At 40.2% G+C, this 20,996-nt stretch overlaps 1 protein-coding gene across 1 annotated transcript in view; it reads right to left on the bottom strand.

Moving 5' to 3' along the window:
- Nucleotides 1-405: 405 nt before the first annotated feature.
- FBXL20 (F-box and leucine rich repeat protein 20) overlaps nt 406-20,996 on the bottom strand; it is an 86,835-nt gene continuing 66,244 nt past the window's right edge. The window contains exons 8-15 of the mRNA XM_089531929.1: nt 19,651-19,777; nt 17,219-17,293; nt 12,934-13,064; nt 11,675-11,735; nt 9,034-9,078; nt 7,350-7,406; nt 6,351-6,563; nt 406-3,054 (exon numbers count right to left, since the gene is read on the bottom strand). Of these exons, the coding sequence (XP_089388055.1) occupies nt 2,947-3,054; nt 6,351-6,563; nt 7,350-7,406; nt 9,034-9,078; nt 11,675-11,735; nt 12,934-13,064; nt 17,219-17,293; nt 19,651-19,777 (817 nt within the window). The 3' untranslated portion in view covers nt 406-2,946. The remainder of the gene's footprint in view (nt 3,055-6,350; nt 6,564-7,349; nt 7,407-9,033; nt 9,079-11,674; nt 11,736-12,933; nt 13,065-17,218; nt 17,294-19,650; nt 19,778-20,996) is intronic.

Below are 20,996 nucleotides of genomic sequence, written 5' to 3'. Positions count from 1 at the left end.
CATTATTATTATTATCTGCCTTTAGAAGAGGAGGAAGAATAAGAAAAAAAGGATCCTTTAAAGTCTATGGCTTACATTGAGAGCTGTGTTAAAGCACTGACAACCTGGTAGCAACATATTTGTGCTCCTGGCATGTTCAGGAGGCTCAATAAATAATTTTGCAACCTATAGGCAACTGTCACAGTCATTTTTGGGATTCAAAAGAAGGATGCTGAATTTTAGAAACAGATTGCATTAATCATCTATGGCAGTGGAAAAACAGTCATATATCTGCAGTGGAGTCACTGAAACACATATTATGATGACAGGAAAAGAGAAAATAGCATTTTCTTTAAAAAAATAGTAGGCCTTCCCTTTTCTTTGGTAATAGTCTGTACTTCTCTAAGGCCCTGTAAAAAATCACTGTTGAGACTTGAAAATTTAATGCCTCTTTGCGTGTACACAAGAGAGATAGAGAAGTTACATATCACTGCATAAATTTAATATTTTCAGAGGGCACAGGGAAACACAAATCCTTTGAAATCCAAAGGAATTTTTTTAGTGCCATAGCTTAAATAAAAGAACATTCACAGGACAACTCCCATAAAACAAGGTATTCCCCTGGCCCAATTCTTCTGCTAATTACAATAAATAGGGATGGTTGTCCAAGGTCTATGTGCTACAGAGAATAAAAAGTGAGAACCTGAACCTCACATTCCAACAACCTGCAATGCTGTCTAGGTCAGACCTCTGTCTCACTACCCCATCGGAACCAGCCGGGTCCACTTGTGCAAACTGCTCTTCCAGCTGTGGATGGATATCCTTTCACTTTAAAACTGGTAGGGATAAAATGGGAAAGCACACATCCAGTTTCTCTTGCCTTGGCCTTCAGCTTCGCTGCTCCGGTCTTTGGTATCCAGTGAAAATCCTGAAATATTAACCGACTGACATTTCTGCATAAGTTTAACACTCTTTTATCCCTTTTATACATAGCCTGATGGTACCATGGCAAGCTTTATTGAACCTTATCTGTTACCAGCATGGCATTTCTGTCTTCTACTCTGAGAGCCATGAGAGTGGATCAATGCTTTAGGTGCTGAAACAATTTGGAAAGGGAAGGAACTGTTTGGCAAGCCATACCTTGGGACATCAGGAGCTGGCACATTTGAAAACAAAGCAGATCAGAAATGCATCGAATGGAAACAGGCAAATGGGACACTCCTAATAACAAAACTGGATTGTGCATCAGCAAGAGAGACATGTGCATTGGGACCTTACTTCTCCTTATAAAGGGCTCCTTTGTGCTTTCTGTAACCCAACCATCATGTTGGCAGGTACCTTTAAAATTGTCTTTGGGCACTGTTAGCATAATTTATGAAGGGGAAAGCCAACAAATGGTTGAACGGATAATTCAGCCTGCAGGAAACTGGAATGATACTGTGCTTCTGCCCATATTCCTTTAAAAAATCCATCTGGTACCAAAAATGATTACCCAATGGCACCATGAAATGGCTCCAGTGCTTTCTGAGGAAGCAGCTCTTCATAAAACAAAGCAAAACAAAAGATCTTGTTATACCCTTTAGTGCTGAACTAGATTAATCTTGCCAACTTCCACATCAAGATGGTGACTTGTAAATAAATTGCACCCATCTGGCAAAGGAGCTTTCAAAACCAGACTGATTAAAGAGGAAAGTTCAGAGATAGATCTCATGATGCCAGACAATTACTGTTTAAAACAGAGCAAAATACAGATGTGTGCAATTTCTAATTTAGGGCCATATACTTATTTGATACATACATCTGAACACACACCATGATGTAACAAATTCCATCCTCCCCAACCTGTGTTATTGGCTTAAAAACATGGGAAAGAATCTTTATAGAAGGGCTTTTGCTTTTATAACATCAACCTCTTTCACAGCTATATTTTCAAACCTAGTGGTAAAAGATGCCTTTAAAAAATAAAAAAATTAACTTGACATATATTTTATGTTCAGTCATTTCATACAATTTCAGAATTAGACATCTATTTCTTTAAAAAAAAAAACCTGGAGAGACTGAAGAAGAGAAAGGAGAGAAAACAAAAGAAAATAAATCAGACCTAACATTACAGATTTCTAGCTTTATCGTCACAACAATCTAGGAAGCCTCTGAGCCAAATGCTATGAAACACGGAAGATAAACCGCTGAACCTTCAACATGAGCATGCTCAGTGTATGTGCCAGCACAGAAAACGAGGAAATACAGAAGCGCAGGAATAAGCATCTCACAATGGCTGCTGTTTTAACATTCCCTAACACCAGGATGATTTTTTTTTTAAGAAATAAAAAATATATAACCATGGATTGTGTTGGTTTTTTGTTTTTACACTTTTCTTCCCTCTGGACAGCAACGTTAAGATTCAGTGTTCATTTTTGTTCCCTTCCTCAGCCATTACCCCTCTCCCCAGACTTGCATTGAAGGGTTTGTCCATCTTGCTGATTTCAATGTCAAAAAGAACCATCTTCTCCCTACCACTGCCGAGAAGCAGCAGTTCTTCAGAAGTTTATGATGATCCCCTCCCAATGGTTTCTCCCACCCCCCTTCCCATGTTTTTTTCTGAGCATGCCCAGTAGGAATGGTTCACAATTATACCAATCCACCTACAAGGAAAAAAAGGAGAAAGATCCCACTGATCCAGCTCCTCAGCTCCAGTGTCCTTCAGTTTGCTGGACTAAGTAGGGGTGTGTGTGTGTGTGTTTGTGTGCAGGTATGTGTGGACACTATGACATGTGTGTTTTCGTGTGTGGCTATGGGGCAAAAAAGGGGTTCAGCATCCAGTTCCCCCTGCTTTGCCTTCTTTTCAGCAGGCCCTTGCGACAAGACCACCGGCATCACTTTTCGTGGAGTTACTGGTGTCCACGGTTACTTCTAGAAGGGTAATTTAAATACTCAGTTTTTTTCACACAAGATAGATTGGCTCCCGCGTCATAGGATGATGCAACATCTGCAGAAACGTTGTCTGCTGCCCCCCACTGAGGGTGGGGGGGTCACGGGCGCGAAGTAGGCGTGGACTTTAATATTGGGTAAATGGGTCTGAAAAGACAAACACACATTTAAAAATTTTTTTTTAGCAAAATTAGAAAACATGTAAAAACAAGCACTAAATAGATGAGAGAGCAAGGGTTGCATACATATTGACACTGGATCCATGATTTGGAAAACAAATTTCTCGAAAGAGCAAAGAGAAATTTCTAAGTAATGTGCAGGATTCTCTCTAAACCATCTTATCCCAAATATTAAGTAGATTTTTTTGGCTTTACCAGGGTCATCAAATGAAGAGGTAGCAAGGTTCTTCCTGAGCTTGACATCTCACTATATTACTGAATGAATCTGGGGATATGAATGAATCTGGAGAATGAATCTTTCCAGGAACAATTATAGTTATGAATTATATATATATTATTATTATGCAGCACATTTTGGGGCAGTCTGATCTTGAATTTGGAATGAAGACCATTACCTTTACCACCTCCCCCAAAACAAAAACAAAAACAGAACAAAACAAAACCCTGATCTGCTCCTAGTGCAGTCAAACACTGCTAGAACTGTTTTTTGACACAGAGTGACAGAATGCCTGCAATTTTTGGACCCATTTTGGAGACATGAGGATTGTAATGATGTGTAGCTTTCAAAATTTACCACTATGACACTGCAAGAGGCTAAACAAACAAACAAATAGTAAATAAAAGGTTGGCACATACTGTGAATGTTCATTCTTGGATGACTGTATGAGCAATCCACACTTGTGGGTTTATCACTCATGGCAGCTTCTCAAGATAGGAGCCCAAAGTTCTAATTCAATTGAAACTGTTGACTCTATTCTCCCTCACATTAGTTTTATTATGAAACCTTACCACTAACAAGTTACTCTGAAAAATCCTTTTTTCAAAAACTGAATGTATTAAACTGCTAATAACATCTCGGATAGGGGTGGATTTCTTATGCAATCTAAGAATGAACATTCACAGTAAGTACCAACCTCTCATTCTTTGGATGACTGCTTGAGCAATCCACACCTATGAGACATATCTAAGCTCTGCCATGGATGGATATTATTTTATCAGTTTATTGCCACTGCCTATAAGACTATTTGCCCGAAGGCTTCCTGAGCAGATTTGGATTCATCAATTTTGTAGTGTCTTATAAAGTTTAAAGGCTCCTTCCATCCAGCTGTTTTACATATTTTTTTCAAATGATGATGTGGTTTCATGAATGCTGGATTTCATAACCTCACACTTAGTTGGTTATGCCCATATATTTGTAGTGAGCAGTCATAATATAAGATAATTCATGCTTTAATCCATCTGGACAACATATTTCATGTTGCTTTGTTTCTTAAAGTTTTTCAATGCAAGGAAACAAACAAGGCCTCTGTGCATCTAATCTATCCTATTCTTTTAACATATACTTTAAGAGCTAAAGGCAGGATACAAACCGCCATATAGTATGTATAGGATACGTACTAGGGTTAGGAAGGGGCGGTGCTTCCGCACCCCCCTAACCCTAGTACGTATCCTATACGTACAAGATGGCGGCGCCCCTTCCACATGGGCACCGCCATCTTTACGTACTGGACGCATAGCGTCCAGACGTGTCGCGGCGCCTATGACGTCACGAATGCGCCAGCGGCGCTTTGCGACGTCATCAGTGCGCCGCAAGAAGAAGCTCCAAAATGGAGCTTCTTTTTTGCTCCGCGCGAGAGCCACGCGGTTTGGCTGCTGCAGCTCCCGGGCGGAGCAAACGGCGGCGGCGGGGAAGCGCCGCAAAGCGGCAGTTTGTATCCCGCCAAAGTGTGTCATTTCCCACGTTCGGATGTGACAGAGCTGAACAAAAGGTTGGTAAATTTATTGCTCTTCCATATTGTCTCTCATTCTTTGCCATGAATGTTGACGCTAATGTTAATGTTACTTTGGCCCGAAGCAAATAACGTGTCTTTTAGCAACTTCAGGGGCATGGCATTTACACAATGCATGCCCCTGAAGTGGCCGGAAACCACTCTGAGATCAGCTAACATTGCCTGAAACCACCGGAAAAAGTAGGGAAAAGCCACTCCTGCTGGCGGCCCATTTCGTTAATTCTATCCCCCATTTCACACATGCCAGACTGAGGCTGTAGAACACTGACTTGTTGGTTCTCTGTTATTTTCTCCCACATGAGTATTTTAGTTTGTAGCTGATCATGTTGATTTATGAACTGCTATTGTGATTGCAAATCACTTTGTGTATAAGATCACTTTGTGTATGCGCTGGAAATGTATAAGGCTCCACTGACATTATTATATTTAAGTATGAAAAGAACACCCTCTGCATTTCTTGGGGGTGGATCATTGCTACAGATGAAACCTCCTCTCTGTTTACTTGAGGTGGAGTCATGTGTCATTACATTCGCGTTAAAGTATGTTATTTCTTAATGTTAAAAGGACTTTTGTAGAGACAGATCAGAAACCTTCCGCTAGCTGGCAAGGCAGGAAATAAAAACTAGTGTGAAGGAGAGGGGGGTCAATTGTTTCAACTGAATTAGAACTTTGGAGTACTGAGCCTTGAGATGCTGCTATCAGGAAAAAAACCATAAACACAGATTGCTCAGGCAGTCATCCAGAGAATGGTACAAACACCTGCACTTTTGGGACCCATCCTGGAGACATAAGGATTGTGATTATGTGTGCCTTTCAAAATCTATCACTATGACATTGCAAGAGGCTAAACAGAAAACACAATAAATGCTATGCTCTCTCATAACAGCTGACAGTGCACAGGCAGTTTGGCTCTGGAAAGAGGTGCAAAAAGAGACACAGGGAGAGAGAGAGAAGAAAAGCACCAACTCAACTTTGACCATCTCTTACAATTTCTTGGTTAGAAGTCTTCAATTGGGTGCATGGGCATTCTCAAAGTTTGGAGACTAATTCTCATACTGACATTATAATAGCAATAGCAAATACACTTCTATACTGCTTATCAGTGCACTTAAGCATTCCCTAAGCGATTTACAAAGTGTAGGCTAATTGCCCCCAACAATCTGGGCACTCATTTTAGTGATCCCGGAAGGACGCAAGCCTGAGTTGAGCTTGAGCCCCTGGCTGGGATTGAACTCGCAACCTTATGGCTTGTGAGTGAGTGGCTGCAGTACAGGCATATACAGAAGACTATGTAAAACCCTTCATCAGCTGTAACATATGCCATATATTCTTAGTCTTAACTTGGAGACTGGATTTAAAGCAGCATCCTGATTGAATTTGCATAATGGCAGTTTGGGAAAAGAGTGAAACAAATACAGGTGCTAGAATGGTATGTGCCTGTGTCAATTTAAATAATTATCTTCCTTTATTTTACCCTGAGTCTTTTGATTCCAGCCCGTGTAATCTGTTGACAGTCGTACAACTCTATCCTCTCCAGACTATGGCAGCTTTTGAGGTGTTCCAAGGAGGCATCTGTAATCAAAGGGCAGTTGTCCAGCTCGATTACCTCCAGGCGATCATGAGCACAAGCACCATTGCCCAGATGGCGAATACCATCATCAGTGATGAGCTCACAGTGTGATAAACTCTGTCATCACCATGGAAAACAAAAACAGAAGAGAAAGTAGCAAGTGGCATTTACAAAAACTTCTATTATGCAGTATTACAGAACATAATTATCCTCAACATGTAAGTCTTATATAAATTCTTCAGCTAAGTCTGTGGCTGTCAACAGATGGGTGCTATCTAGTTTACCTTTATCGATTTTCTTTCTTCCATCAGCCTTCTTTGACACCTGGCAGGATTTTCCATTCTGTGTCTTCCTTTAACCCTCCCCATCCTTGCTAGTCTTTGATCAAACCCTGACCTTTCCCTTCACTTCTATGTAATTTTTGTGTTACCTGGACCATATTATGGATCTTTAGCATTGACACAGCATTTTTATATAATGCTCAGGTAACCTTGCATAAATCACCTAATCCAAACAATGACACTGTGAAAAAAATGTTATATCTATACTGCAGGCTGAGAGACTAGAGCCAAGAAAGGGTGGCTTGCCTAGAGTCCCCTAATCAATTCGTGATTAAGTTTAACATTTGAAATCAGACAACTTTCTGGCTCAGAACATAATATGCTCTAAAAGCTCACTTGGCTGGCCTTTTGAACAAATTTATTGTTCTGTTCATGGATCCCTTCAATCACTATTTGACTAGATGGCAGAATACTTATTTAAGCATACCATATAGCTTTATGTCCCCCTTTTCATTGAGATTGTAGCAAGGTGGTCTCTTGGCCTCTTTGAATTCTGTCTTAAAATGCTACAGTGAAGCTAAGAATTCCCAGCTCTTCTGCAAGAAAACTTTCCCAGACTCACCAAAACTTGGAGCCGTGGACAGTGTATGGAGAGCTGTATTAATGTGCTATCTGTTATCTGGAAGAAACAAAAGAGACACTTTGAAAATATTGTGCCTACAATGAGTTTTCGTTGTAAAAAAAGATATTACCAAAAGGTATTGCTGCATCCATTCAACTGTGGCTTTCCTCTAGGGTCCAAATAGCAACAGTTTTTGTTTCTTTCAAATTCTGAAGCAGACCTTCCTGGGGAGAGGCAGATGGCTCTGTGTGTGCATGCATGCGTACATGTGTACTTATCCTGAATCTTTTCCACAGTAAGGATTCTGGGTGGGGCAGGAAGCTGAACTGCAAGAGGAATTTGTGTCCAATTCCTTTTGGACAGTATCAGTCAAAAAAGTAAAATTTGCAGCCTCCTAATTTAACTGAACCAACACTTTGGTTTGGTTTCTATCACGTAATTATAATTCTGTGTCCTCTGCATTTCAGTTACCTAGGGAACATACCATGGGGACTTCAGAACAGGAGCTCTTGCAAGTAATGATGGACTAGGTAAATGGAATCGTGGTCTGATCTAGCAAGGCATTTCTTAGGTTATTAAGCAAGAGTGAAGAATCTGGATCACTTCAACCTCCAGAGGAGCTATGCCTTAACTTTTGTGTATACACTCTTGTATGGTAAATTTAAGACATAGCACTGTCAGATGATCCATCTGTCTTAAGTCTTACACACTGTTTCCCTACCATGAGAAGGATCAATACAGAGTCTGAGAAATATTAAGTTAGACTTTTTCTTTATTAGGTGCTTTGAATTTCTTAAGTCTAATGTTGTGGGTAACTGTACGGTTGCCAAACAGAAGCTCTGTGTTGTCCTTTCTTTTCTGCTTTAGTGAGGGATGTAGCAAAGAAGTGGTCTTGTGACATGTGAGCACTTCAGTTCAACTTCCTCCCCTCTTGACTGAGGTATAATCTGCACTGCAGAAATAATGCAGTATGATATCAGTTTAACTGCCATTGCTCCATCCTGTGGAATACTGGGATTTGTAGTTTGTTGTGATATCAGAGTACTCTGGGGCAGCTAAATTTCTCATAAAACTACAAATCCCAGAATTTCATAGCACTGAGGCACTATAGTCTGCATTATTTCTCCAGTGCAGACTAGATCACAAGTCAACCAATGAAGTGGAAGAACTAAAAATGGACCACAGTCAGCCATGAAGTGGAAGAACTCTGTATAATGATGTCACATTATACTTTTAAAATTATTACTGGGCAGAGAAGAAGTGACTGAGATGTAGCAGTTGACACTCATTTGGAGAAGCATCCGGACACACTTTTAAAATTTATTTGAAAAGTAACTGAATAGGATTTAGAGAGAATGTCTATTTTTATCCTACAACATAACTGCTGTAGTTATAAGCACCTTTTCATGGCAGTGAACAAATTCTCTCTGCAGCAATCTTGTGAAAATGTCAACATGCAGAGCAAGAGAGACGAATATCTTCCTTTTTCTAGCACTGCATGATCAAGAAACACGTCCTGCTTCAGTGTTTGCTGTAATTAGCAAGTCCATTCTCAAGCAAATTATGCCATCCTGGAGAACTCCACAGCCAGGCTCAAGTCATGGTTTGTGTCCCTACCCCACTGTGCCTTTCCATATTGCAAAAAATAATTGAAAAAACTTAGCAAAGATGATACTGCATTTACCTGAACGCACTCCTCCAGGTCCATTTTTTCTAGCTCATGACAATTCTGAAAAGGATTAAAAGGAACAAAAGTAGTCACACAAAAAATACTAACTACCGACTTGGGTTTTTAAAGTATATACTGGTCACTTTTCCTTCTGAACACAAGGTAAGAGGACTGTAGATTACTTCCATTTAATTCAACGGGATCGCCCCTGGATAAGCTGCTTAAGAAATGAGGCTAACTTATTTTTAAAATAATCATACTTTCCACAATTAGAGCCATAACTAAAATAAGGCCCAGCTACACAATCTGAAGTCCTTTTCCATTGGAACACTCCAGTAAATTTACCAAGCAGAAGGTAAGCTGAGTGTGTCTTCCATTATCTCCCCCTCATTGTTTTGGTTTCAAAGAATTCCCAACTTGTATGGTGAGTTATGGAAATATATCTACTTTTCCAAATTCTGGGTCCATTAAAAGATTTTTCAGTGCAACATAAGATGATTCCATTAGCGCCATTTCTGTCAATAAGATTACTCCAGTGAGAGAAATAGAAATGTAGGCATCAAGGGTCTACATCAGCCCTTCCCAACCTTGGACTGTTCATTTTGTACTGAAACTCCCACAATCTACAGACACCATGACCAACTATGAACAATTATGTTGCTGTTGATTTATGCTTTCAAGTTATTTCCAACTTATTTCAACACTAAGACAACCTGATTGTGTAGTTTTTGTGGCAAAATTTGTTCAGAGGGTTTGCTTTTGCCTTTCTCTGATGCTGAGAGTCTGACCTGCCTACAGTCAGCCAGTGGGTTTCTAGATATAAAAAACAGGAACCTGAACCCTGGTCTCCAGAGTCACAATCCAACACTCAAACCACTAAAACACACTGGCTCACTCAGCAATTACACTTGCTGAGTGAGCCTGAGATAGAAAAACAAAGGGACAGGAAAGCTGTAGGAGATGGAGATTGCCTTGAGGGAAGAGCAGGGCACTGAAACCCACTCCCTTAATCAATAGGGAAGATTAACCTGCTATGGTTTCCATTCAGCCTTAGCCAAGCTTCTATCATATGCCAAACATATAAAATTATGTTTGCCTACAGTACACCATCCATCCTGCCCGGTTTTTGCCGAACTTCCAAGCACCCTTTGACTTCAAAGCACCCCTTTACAATCTCCCTGTGATCCTGATGTTTCATGATGGTGGTTAAACCTATCTTTCTTTTCACAAGCCTACCTCATTCAAGTATTAAAAAGACACCAGGATACCTTAGTTGAGGATTAAGAAAGATGCAGGAAAATGGCACTTCACCCATATATGTTCTCTCAGCATTAACCAGTTTTCTGCATTCCCATTTCACTTTTAATATCAAGAAAAGAGCAAAATATATAGAGGAATAACCTGCAGGGAGTTAAGGAATGAAAACAGGACTCCCCATACCCCTCCCCTTCACTTTTTTTTTTTTTTAGTAAAATACCTTAAAACGAGCTTCATATATCAACATGGCAGAAATGCAAATTATGGCTCCACCATGCCTAATGTAGCTCTTAGTAAGATTTGTTCTGTTCTCTAATCCCTAGGCAGCCATATTGGCTGTTGCTGCTGTTCATTTACAGATATCGACTATAAAAGTAATTTGGCACCCACTGTATGAATATATGACATCCCATGCTTGTTATCTGGCTTTAATTTCCTGCCTCTATCTGTAGCTTCTGGGCAGAAGCATTATGATCCTGAAGGTATCACAGTAGCAAAAGCTACACCCTTATGAGTACTGGTCCGGACAGCCAATAAGATGTCATCTAACTAATTTTATTAGAAATGGATTGCTATCAGACGAGTGGCTTGAACCCATGTGAGAGCTTGGAAAGATACTTTAAAAAAGTAATTCACTGTTTAACTCTTCAGAAGTCCTCCCCTTTATTTACATTGCAAAAAATAAAAGTATATATTTAAAGCTGGGTCATTTACTGTATAGAGCCCTGGTGGTGAAGTAGTTAAATGCTGGTATTGCAGCCACAATGTTGTGAATTCAAGCCCAGGGCTCCAAGGATGACTTAGCCTTCCATCCTTTTCATAGGTCGGTAAAATTAGTACTTAGCTTGTTGGGGGCAACTGGCTTACAGACTGTAAACCACTTAGAGAGTGCTGAGCTCACTATTAAGCAGTATAGAAAAGTAAATGCTATTGTTACTATACTGGGTGAAAGGTGGGATATATGCTAATGAACTAATACCAATAACAATAGCAAGTACATTTGTATACTGCTTATCAGTGCACTTAAGCATTCCCTAAGAGGTTTACAAAGTGCAAGCTAATTGGCCCCAACAAGCTGGGTACTCATTTTAGTGGCCTTGGAAGGATGCAAGCCTGAGTCGAGCTTGAACCCCTGGGCTGGTATTGAACTAAATAAAATAAAGTTTTGACACCTATTACTTTTTCATTACTTTTCTGAGAAAAAAATACTTTAAGATCCATAAAGCAATGAAGGAATACTTGAAAAATTCCAATCGAAGTGTTTCTTAAAAGGCCAAAAACGCATCTAGAAAACATTACTTCGTACAAACTTCTTACATTTTTAGACTTTGTTACTTCCAAGCTCTGCTCATATGGGAGGATATGAGTAAGCAAAGAACAGAATAGACAGGTCACTTACCCGTGCCAAAGTGGTAAAGCCCACATCTGTGAGTTGAGAACACCGAGCCACTTCCAATATTCTGTGCACACACACACACACAAAAAATTAACAGACATTAACCACCTCTGCTTTGCTGGGCCTATTTCTGAAATCTTAGAACACACTGTACGTATGGAGTAATCCCTGCCCACACACTTCAAAGCAGCTATGGACCAAAGCAACACCACTACTATTGTTTATCTGCCCTGCATCATGGGTCCTCTGGGTAACAACAATCCTTCTGAGTGCACATGGAAGGAATAAAGAAAGAACTTCAAGCTTCAGAAGTTGCATATTTATTTGTATTTTTAAGATTTTCACCATGCTTCCCAGTGTAGCTCCTGAAGATTTTAACAGGCAAGAAAAATCTCCCACCTACTTGCCTCACCTATATAAATAAATTACTCCAGTTCACTTCCAACCATTATTTTGCAATCCCCCTTTTTAACACCCAGCAATGCTTCATATGTTGCCAGACTTCAATGGCTCTAAGCCCCCTCTTGTCATGTGGAGATAATCTGCATGATTGCTTTTGTCATATGAAGGTGGCTTTAGAAAGTGGGAGGAAATGCTGCTTAATAGTATATTACAATTTACTCTGATTCTTAATTACATTGCTACACTTTTAACATTCTTGTTTCCTCAAACTTAGGGGTTGGGATTTACGTCTCAATGAATAAATGAACATCAACCTACCTACTCAACCACTCACCCATCTAAGGAGTGAACAACTCCAGGGATTAATGAGGGGGAGTATAAGACTATGGGGGTTTTTGTTCTTTCATTTGTACCTGCTCAAGCCACCACCCCTGAAAAAAAAAATCTTGATTGGCAAAAAATGTCTATCCCCAAATGACCAGTAGACCATTTCAGTCTCTAAATACTGCTTATTTTGATGCATTTTTTCAGGCATTCTAGCATTCTTCTCTCCACTTCCAGACCCACAGCTCTTCCCTACTTTTTTATGAAAAAAGGCCTGAGTGAGCTTGAAAATATAATTCCTCATATGCAGCAATATTAATAACATCTCCTCTGGAGCTTGTGGGGTATTATGGGCCATGGGTAGGGTCTACGAAAACAGCCTTCGTACCATGTGTTCTGTTTGCTCCACCACGTTCAATTCTTTGGCCCTATTCATTCTATATAATATGCTGGTAATGTAAAAGCTATTCTTTTCACATTAACAATTTATATCCAGACTGCATCATACATAGACCTGCAGAATAAAGCTAACTTACCTAAGCCTTGGACAGTTTTGCCCTAAAGCATTCAAGATGGCATCTGTGATGTTGGAACAGCCAGATGCACACAGAGATTGTAACTTGTGGCATCCTCTACATATTGTAATGAGGCCATCATCTGTTATTTGCTACAAAACAAGAGAGCAGTTAAAGTTAGAAATAGGGAGAAACAATGTTTTGTGTGGTGCTTTTAGACCAAGCACCTCTGCAAGTCCTAAAACTGCATGCTAAAAAATATTTACCTAAACATTCTCAACCCACTTTGGCAGTGAAATACTATATGAATGATTTATAGGAAACCATAATGTCAAAATGTAGGATGCCAACCTCAGACAGCCTCCTAAAACCAACTCCTTTTTTGGGCTAAAGTTTCCATTTTTGGCATGACCACAAACTGGTAGAGGATATTTTCTTCCAGGACAAAAATGTGTTTCCTCTTCCAGCTTTTTATATACACTGTATTTTTAACACATGCAAAATTTAAATTTAGAAAGACCAACTAATCATTCCAACTCAACAGAAAGAATGTTTTTCTCCCTAACCAAACAAACATTGAGAGACTAGGATAAATCTAGTCCAGATGGAGTTGCTATACTAAATGTCAGAGCTTGGAGAAATTCCTTTTTTTAACTACAGCCCCTAGAATTTACCAGACATCATAGCCACTGCCCATGCTGTCTGAGGGATTCTGAGGGATGTAGTTGAAAAAGGAAATTTTGAAGCTCTGAAGTAAATGTTAACCCCAGGACTATTTGAGAGACTTCCTTAAGGTATCAAAGTGATGCCCAGTAGGGTAAGTAGCAAGATGCCAACTTGTAATTTTAAAAATATTGGATCAGTCAGTGGCGGTTAGCAACTTCTTAGCAAACTAGGAGTAAGGTCAGCACAATATCATATAAATGTCTTGCTCAAAATACTTCTTTCTTTCAAGACAACAGATGACACCTAACCTAAGGTAAAAATGCTGATGGGAAAAGTAAAGTATTTGATGATTAGCAACCATGGGGGAAAGGGACATTTTGGCTGGATAAGCCTCTGTGACTAATACACAGGAAGCCCCTGCTTATTTGACAGTTTAGGGACCAGCGCATTGACAAAAAATGGAAATTGTCAAAATGTGTAACCATTATGTGCTCTGGTTCCTAACCTGATGAATAAATGGGAAACACCTGTATCACTATTCTGAGGAGTGCTGCTATGATAGGATTTGTACCGGCCCTGACTGTGATTCCTACATGTGAGGAATGTTTCCATCATTGGTGGAAGTGGGAGGGAAGCTCAAGGAATTCCTTCATTGGAGCGCTCATGTTTTCCCACTAAAAGAGAGAAAAGAACATGACCGGTGAAATTGCAGGATTGCCCTGCCCTTTGCCAAGGAATTGACAATAACTACCATAGCTCTGTGTTCTTTGTTCAAACTTGGAGGGTTTAACTGAGGCGTTGCTGAGTGACTAGGCTCATTATTCCTCCTCCTTCCTCACTTCATCATGGTGCTGACCAGAGGGAAGCCTAGCAAAGAGTCAAGTGTGGTAAACTGACTTTACTAGGCTTTGCCCCGGTCAGTACCATGGCAAAGTGAAGGGAGGAGGAGGAATAAGAAGTAACAGCAGAGCCTCTGCTGAACAGTTTCTGTCCTTCAGGTTTGAACAAAAAACACAGCATTGTGGTTGTTGTTGTCATCATCAACTTCCCAGTAAAGGGCAGGGCAATCCTGCAGCTGCACCAGTTGTGTTCTTTCCCCCCGTTAAGTGGGAAAATGCAAAGGTTCCAACACAGCAATTCCTCGAGCCTCCCTTCCAGTACCATCTTGTAGAAGGAACATCCTCTGACCTTTCCTAGGTTGAGTGCAGAAAAGAGAGAGCAGATAATGGCCAGAGCATTCTTCAGGCTGTACTCTTGGGAAGGCTGTACTTTCCTTGGTGGTGTGTGTGTGCACATATGTATACATGCATGGAAAAGGCAGAGTCCGACTGGGAGAAACTCCACCTCTGGTCTTTCAACCCTATTAAATTACTGTACTGTATAACCAGAACCCATTAATTCGACATGTGGTCAAAAGAGCAGAATAAGTATCAAATATATGAGTTCTAGGTATAATTTAGAATGGTTGAGGGAGAGTTGTCCAAATGCAAGGCATTGAGAGGTGGGGGACACCTGTATGAAGGACAATGGTGAAAGTAAGTGGACAGGATCAAATATAGAAAGCATGTGGTTTTAAAAAGGAAGGTACCACAGGTCAACCTGTACGCTAGCTCATTTTATTAATTTTAAGTATGTGTATAGGGAAATTGTTTACATGAGAGAGTCAATTTACATCATGAAATATGAGAACACTTTTACATCATTTAATTCAACCTTTACCGGGTCAATTATCTCTAAGCATCCAGAGAAGGAAGTTTATCACCTACCTATTGTTCTTACTATAGAAATTTGCAAAGAATCGGGTGCCTTAGTCTACTGCAGCTAAAACAAAGAGTCCTGTGAGACTAGCAGATTTATTATAGCACGAACATTCATGGACATTAGTCTACTTCCTCAAATGTACAGAATATAATGTAGAGATTCACAGAGGTCTGTATATGCATGCACACATACATATCTAAGGCCCGAAACAGATGGGGGCAGCTTCCAGATCCTCTGGGGGTGTGGCACTTACATGACACATGCCCCCAGAGCGCCTGGAAGTCGCCCCGGAGCTGCACCAGGGCTGCCTAAGGTGGTCCAAAACCAGCCCCAACTTTCCGCTCCTTGCTGCACTACTTTTGGGTCCACAGCAGGAGGCGCTGTGTGTTTGCTGCGGCCCCAGGGTGATTGGGCTGGGAGCGGCTTCTGGTTGCTACTGGATACCCATCTGGTTCTCCCCTTTACCTCTGAGGAAGTGGGTTGTAATCCATGATGAAATTGCATGCTATAATAAGTGTATTAACCCAAGATGCACAGCACTTTTTCTTGTTTATGCAATAAATGCACAATACTTTACAACACAAGAGAGGATGAATTTTTTTTTGAGAAGTCTACAGTCTAAAATCTTGACACAGAAGAAGTAGTGGGGGAAGGGTAGGAGATGGGGGCATGGGTTAAACAGGTAAAGAATATGCATGCTTGTACTGTAGGATATGGGGCTGTTCAAAAGACTTAACCAGGGCAACTGATATCCAAATTGTGAAGTTTATTAGCCAACTAGTTATGCCCTGATGTCCATTATAAATCTACCATACTTTTGCTTGGATCTATTTGTTTCCCCCAGTGTTTTTTTCCCCTCAGCCTATTTCAAATTTGAAGGGATCAATTACAAAAGAATAAACATTAAACACTGAATTTACCAACAATGATGCTGACTGTGGTAAGAACTTCCAGGGTGGTGGCTGTTTTAATCTGCTGCAGCAAAAACAACAAAGAATTTTGTGGCACCTTAAAGACTAACTTGTTTTATTTGGGCATAATGTTTTATGGTGTTCAGTCCAGTTTATTAGATACATGGGTTATAGATACTTATACGGTGATGTGGGAATAAGAAAATTTAAAAGGTACCAACAAACAATCACCTTAACAGTAGTTGTTTAAAAATCTAGACGTAAAGGAGATAAGAACCGATGAAGGCACACAGCATAGTTGAGTGGATTGACACATGTACGGTAATTAAAGGCTTTGTTCAACCCAAGTAAAGTTTAACTTTTAAGGTAAAATTTATTGGGAGGTACATAGAAATCAACTCATCCAAGCAGATTTGTCTCTATCACCATCTAACTTGTATTTGTTTTCTGACTACTATTTAAGGTTATGCTCTACTTACACAAAAAATTTCCCTGACAGACATGTGAGAACACATTTTCCCCAAACCGGAAGTGACCTGAAGTTCCCTCCCTGCCAAAAACAGTCCAGTCCAATGTCCAGTTTCCATCCCTGTTTTAGGAAGTCATTAGTGCCTTTGTGATGTTATGCCAGTTCCCAATCTCATTGCAGAAAAGAATGCCATGTTCAGCATTTCTGGAAGCAATGTGTCAAGAATAAAAATGGCCATAGAGAATCCCCCCAACTTGAGCTTTCTTAACTATCGCTTATCCACACATATTCTCATCCACTATATTGTAGGCATTCTCCTATCAAATACAGTAAGATGTATAGTAAACTATGTAATTCCTGCAAACCAACACGAACAGTGCTGAATGTGAAAGGAGAATACTTCTTGAGGTGTTCTGCTGCTTAATTCAGTTTATATGACTGATTCTGCATGTTAAGAAAAACAGGAAAAAAATTAGATTAATATGGGCCCACTGCTTACCAAGCAGGTCTGCAAATTTAAAGTTACCAGTTCAGGACAGTGCGCTCCAATATATTTGAGGGCTTCATCCTCCAGCTAGAACAAAAGGAAGAAGAAGGAGAAAGAAAAAAGTAACTTAATTCTCAGAAGTTTTAATTTTATTTGAAAAATGAAGGACAAGTTTCTCATTTGCAGAGTTAGGATCAGCAAAAACCCATAGGATCCAATGCAGCTATTATGCCTTCAAAGCTGGTTAGAACATCAACCATTCACAAAGGAAAGACGAACTGAAGGGCAGGGGGGATCACATGGTTTCTAGCTCCCCTACAATACCATTCTCCCATAAGTATAAAAGCACAAGCTACTTATGAGGCATATCTCCAGAACTGCTTAGACTAGGTTCTCAAAATAACTGATCCCATTATGGATTTTGTTTTTAAAAAAAGACTCATTGTAAAAAATTGTGTTCAGAACCATAAATGGAAGTTTCACTGTGAAATCTAGCATGACTAGAAGAAGAAAAGCATTATTTTTCTGAATAAAGCAAAGAAAGAAAGAAAGAAAATCTACACAAATTATTTATACTAAAAATGTCACAGATGTCCTTAAATCAAGAAGAACAGATGGCAAATAATTGATAACAAGGGCCTTATTTCCATCAATATTTTTTATTTCAGAACTCTGCAAATGAGGGGGAAACCCTGAAGTTATTTTTCAAAGAGATCTGATTCTAAAATAAAACTTGCAGTTGCTAGATCTCTTTTAACTATGGCTCCTTGCTTTATACATTCTGTTGATGTGTCATGGGAAGGTTTAAATTGGGCTTTTTTAAAACAAATGTCTGCTGAAGACTAACATGCCAATCCAACAAGGATGATCTATATGGAAGTAGTGTTCCACATGAATGCAGCTATGAATGTGGCTATCTGTCCTCAGATGCACCACAAATCTATTCTGTGATGTACTAAATTGTTCGCATGCATCTTGTGATATAGATGAACACCATTACTGAGAAGCCAATAATTGCAAATAGTCAGGAGATACTGTGTAGGAACCTGCAGAGTTCCATGGGCCTAGAAGATTTGTACAAAAATATGTTTATACAAATGTTAACACAGCACTATCATGGGAGCTGGATGTACACAGAGCTATAATACCCCTACTTGAACCCAGGCCAGTCACAGGTGATATGCTGTCTGAGCCAGCAGAGTATTCTACAAAGACAGAATGTTCATGAGTCCTGCTGTTTTCACGTTTAAAGATTTTAAATTATGACAGATCTTTGATTGCATCTGACAAAAATCTTGTTAGGAAGCCAAGCATTAGAAATATACAATATATAACAGAGGTGAGCTTGTCACCACCCATATGCCAATTCACTCCAATATAGAAGCAGAAAAATCTGAAGATGACATGAATATCTTTATGGTGATAGTCCTCTTCCAGCTTGATCCACTGAACTAAGGCAGTAGCCTATACTGGAGTAGTCAAAAGCTCCTTAATGGTATATAACAGAATCGTATAAGCCATGTACTGAAAAATATACATTGCTACTGTTACATTGCCAGGGGTTATAAGACACTCGCTGCTTCTGTTCCACCATTCCTTTGTTCAAAAGTCCTGCATATGCACCTCATTCTTCCTCCTTTCTACCCTCAGAGTAGCTGGTGTAGCATGTTTGAGAATACAAACATCCACTGTCATTATTTTGGATAGGACGGGTTAACAAATACAGATAAAATTTTCTCCATCTTGCTTCCAATGTCATAAAGGTAAAGGTAGACCCCTTGACATGAATGTCTAGTCACAACTGACTGTAGAGGGTTGTGCTCATCTTTGTTACTAAGTCGAAGAGCCAGCTTTGCCCGAGGACTACTCTGGAGGTTATGTGTCCAGCATGAATGCACTGAACTCTGTTACCTTCTCACTGAGATGGTACCTATTTATCTCCTTGTATTTGCATGCTTTTGAACTGCTAGGTTGGCATCAGCTGGGATTAGTGATGGGAGCTCACACCATCATGCGACACTTGGGCCTCAAACTGCCAACCTTCTGATCTTCCAGTCCTCAGAACTGGCATCTTAACCACTAAGCCACCGCATCCCCCAACATCATATGTGGGAGCATATGTGGTCATATTGTCTTTTCTCCAAGTCCCAGAACATACAGGCCAAATAAAGCAGCTTCTGGCCACTGTGGGGGCATGGCATTCAAATGATGCACATCCCCAAAGTGGCCAGAAGCTGCTCCAACACCACACTAAAAGTGAGCCAGAATAATCTGGCACCTGGCAGTGGCCCGCTTTGGGAGCAGGCTGTGTGGTTGCCGCAATCTCAGTTCGATATGGCCAGAGAGGCCTTTGGCTGCTCTTACTTCACCTCTTAGTCTTAGTTAAACAAACCTAGTTCACGCATCCCTTCCCACAGCTCTTCTGTTTTCATTGAAGATCGTACCTGTGTGCAGCCCTTAAGAAACAGAGCTTTGAGTCCACCGCAACCTTTCACTAAAGCCTGGATACCATCCTTTGTCACTTGGTCACACCATGAGATATTGAGCTGTTCCAGCAGGGGACAGCCCTCACTTCAGAGGCAAAAGGGAGAAGAAAGGGGGGGGGGAAACAAATAAGAGATGTTAACTTTTGTTTCAACAAAAGAACACTTTGTCCCTTGTTTGCCCCTTATTCTACTAGCCTGTGAACACCCTCAACAATCCAATCCCTGCATGCAGCCTCAAGGAGGGCCACAAACTGAAATTGACAGTTTAAACTACTAGATTGGGTGTGCAGTTAAAGCAAGTTGCAGCAAAACACTAATGGAAGAAAGGGATTAACATACTTGTGACTCTTGCACAGTAGCTACTTCTTTAAACTAGCCTAAGCACTGCTGGAAAGCAGGGACATAAAATAAAGAAAAGCAATGTGACGATAAGGAATACTTTCCCTCTTAACAGATATCAAGGAAGATTAGTACGAGTGAGAACTACCTGTGGCATCTGCACTCCAAGAGTTACTCATCATGCCAGAAGCAAGTATAAGAGCAAGCCCCCTCTTTCCCAGCAGCTAGGAGTCGTCTCTGCAATAGGAAAGCAGCCCAAGGATACATGAAAAGGCACCCTGTATCTGGTCTCCCTGAGTCCCCTGAGCTATGGAAGAGCCAGCTGTGCTTTACCCAAATTCCAGCTCTGGGTATTTTATCTATTATTTAATTATAATTATAATTATTATTTTATTTCTTTCCCGCCTCTCCTCAAGGCTCGAGGTGGGGTACAAGTTAAAATACAACACACAATTAAGAGGAAACACATAAAACAAACAGTTAAAATACAATACTGTAACACCATTAAAATACATTTATATAATACATTCTTTAAAATATAACAGTTAAAAGTCATGATTTAAAATTGATTGGGTAGGCCTGCCAGAAGAGATATGCCTTTTGTGCTGTTGTACTTTGCCGGGAAACTAACTGGCTGCCAGTGGAGTGATTTTAAGACTGGTGTGATGTGATAACTCCTGGATGTACCAATAATCAGTCCAGCTGCCATATTCTAAATCAATTGGAGTTTCTGGATTTGATACAAAGGTAGCCCAATGTAGAATACATTGCAGAAGTCTAGCCTTGAGGTTACCAGTGCATGCACAACCATCTTTAGGTCCTCCAATTCTAGGAAGGGGCGCAGTTGCTGCTAACAGGTATTCTTGACTGACGCATCTATCTGAGCTGGAGGGATGTATCCAGGAGCACTCCCCTACTGCAAACACAGTCTTTCAGGGGGAGTGTAACCCCATCCAGAACTGGTT

This window comes from Sceloporus occidentalis, unplaced genomic scaffold, assembly GCF_023333645.1.
Source record: "Sceloporus occidentalis isolate IW3139 unplaced genomic scaffold, rSceOcc1.0.p SCAF_7, whole genome shotgun sequence".
NCBI classification, from domain to species: Eukaryota; Metazoa; Chordata; class Lepidosauria; order Squamata; family Phrynosomatidae; genus Sceloporus; species Sceloporus occidentalis.
This window is presented reverse-complemented; position numbering and strand designations above follow the sequence as displayed.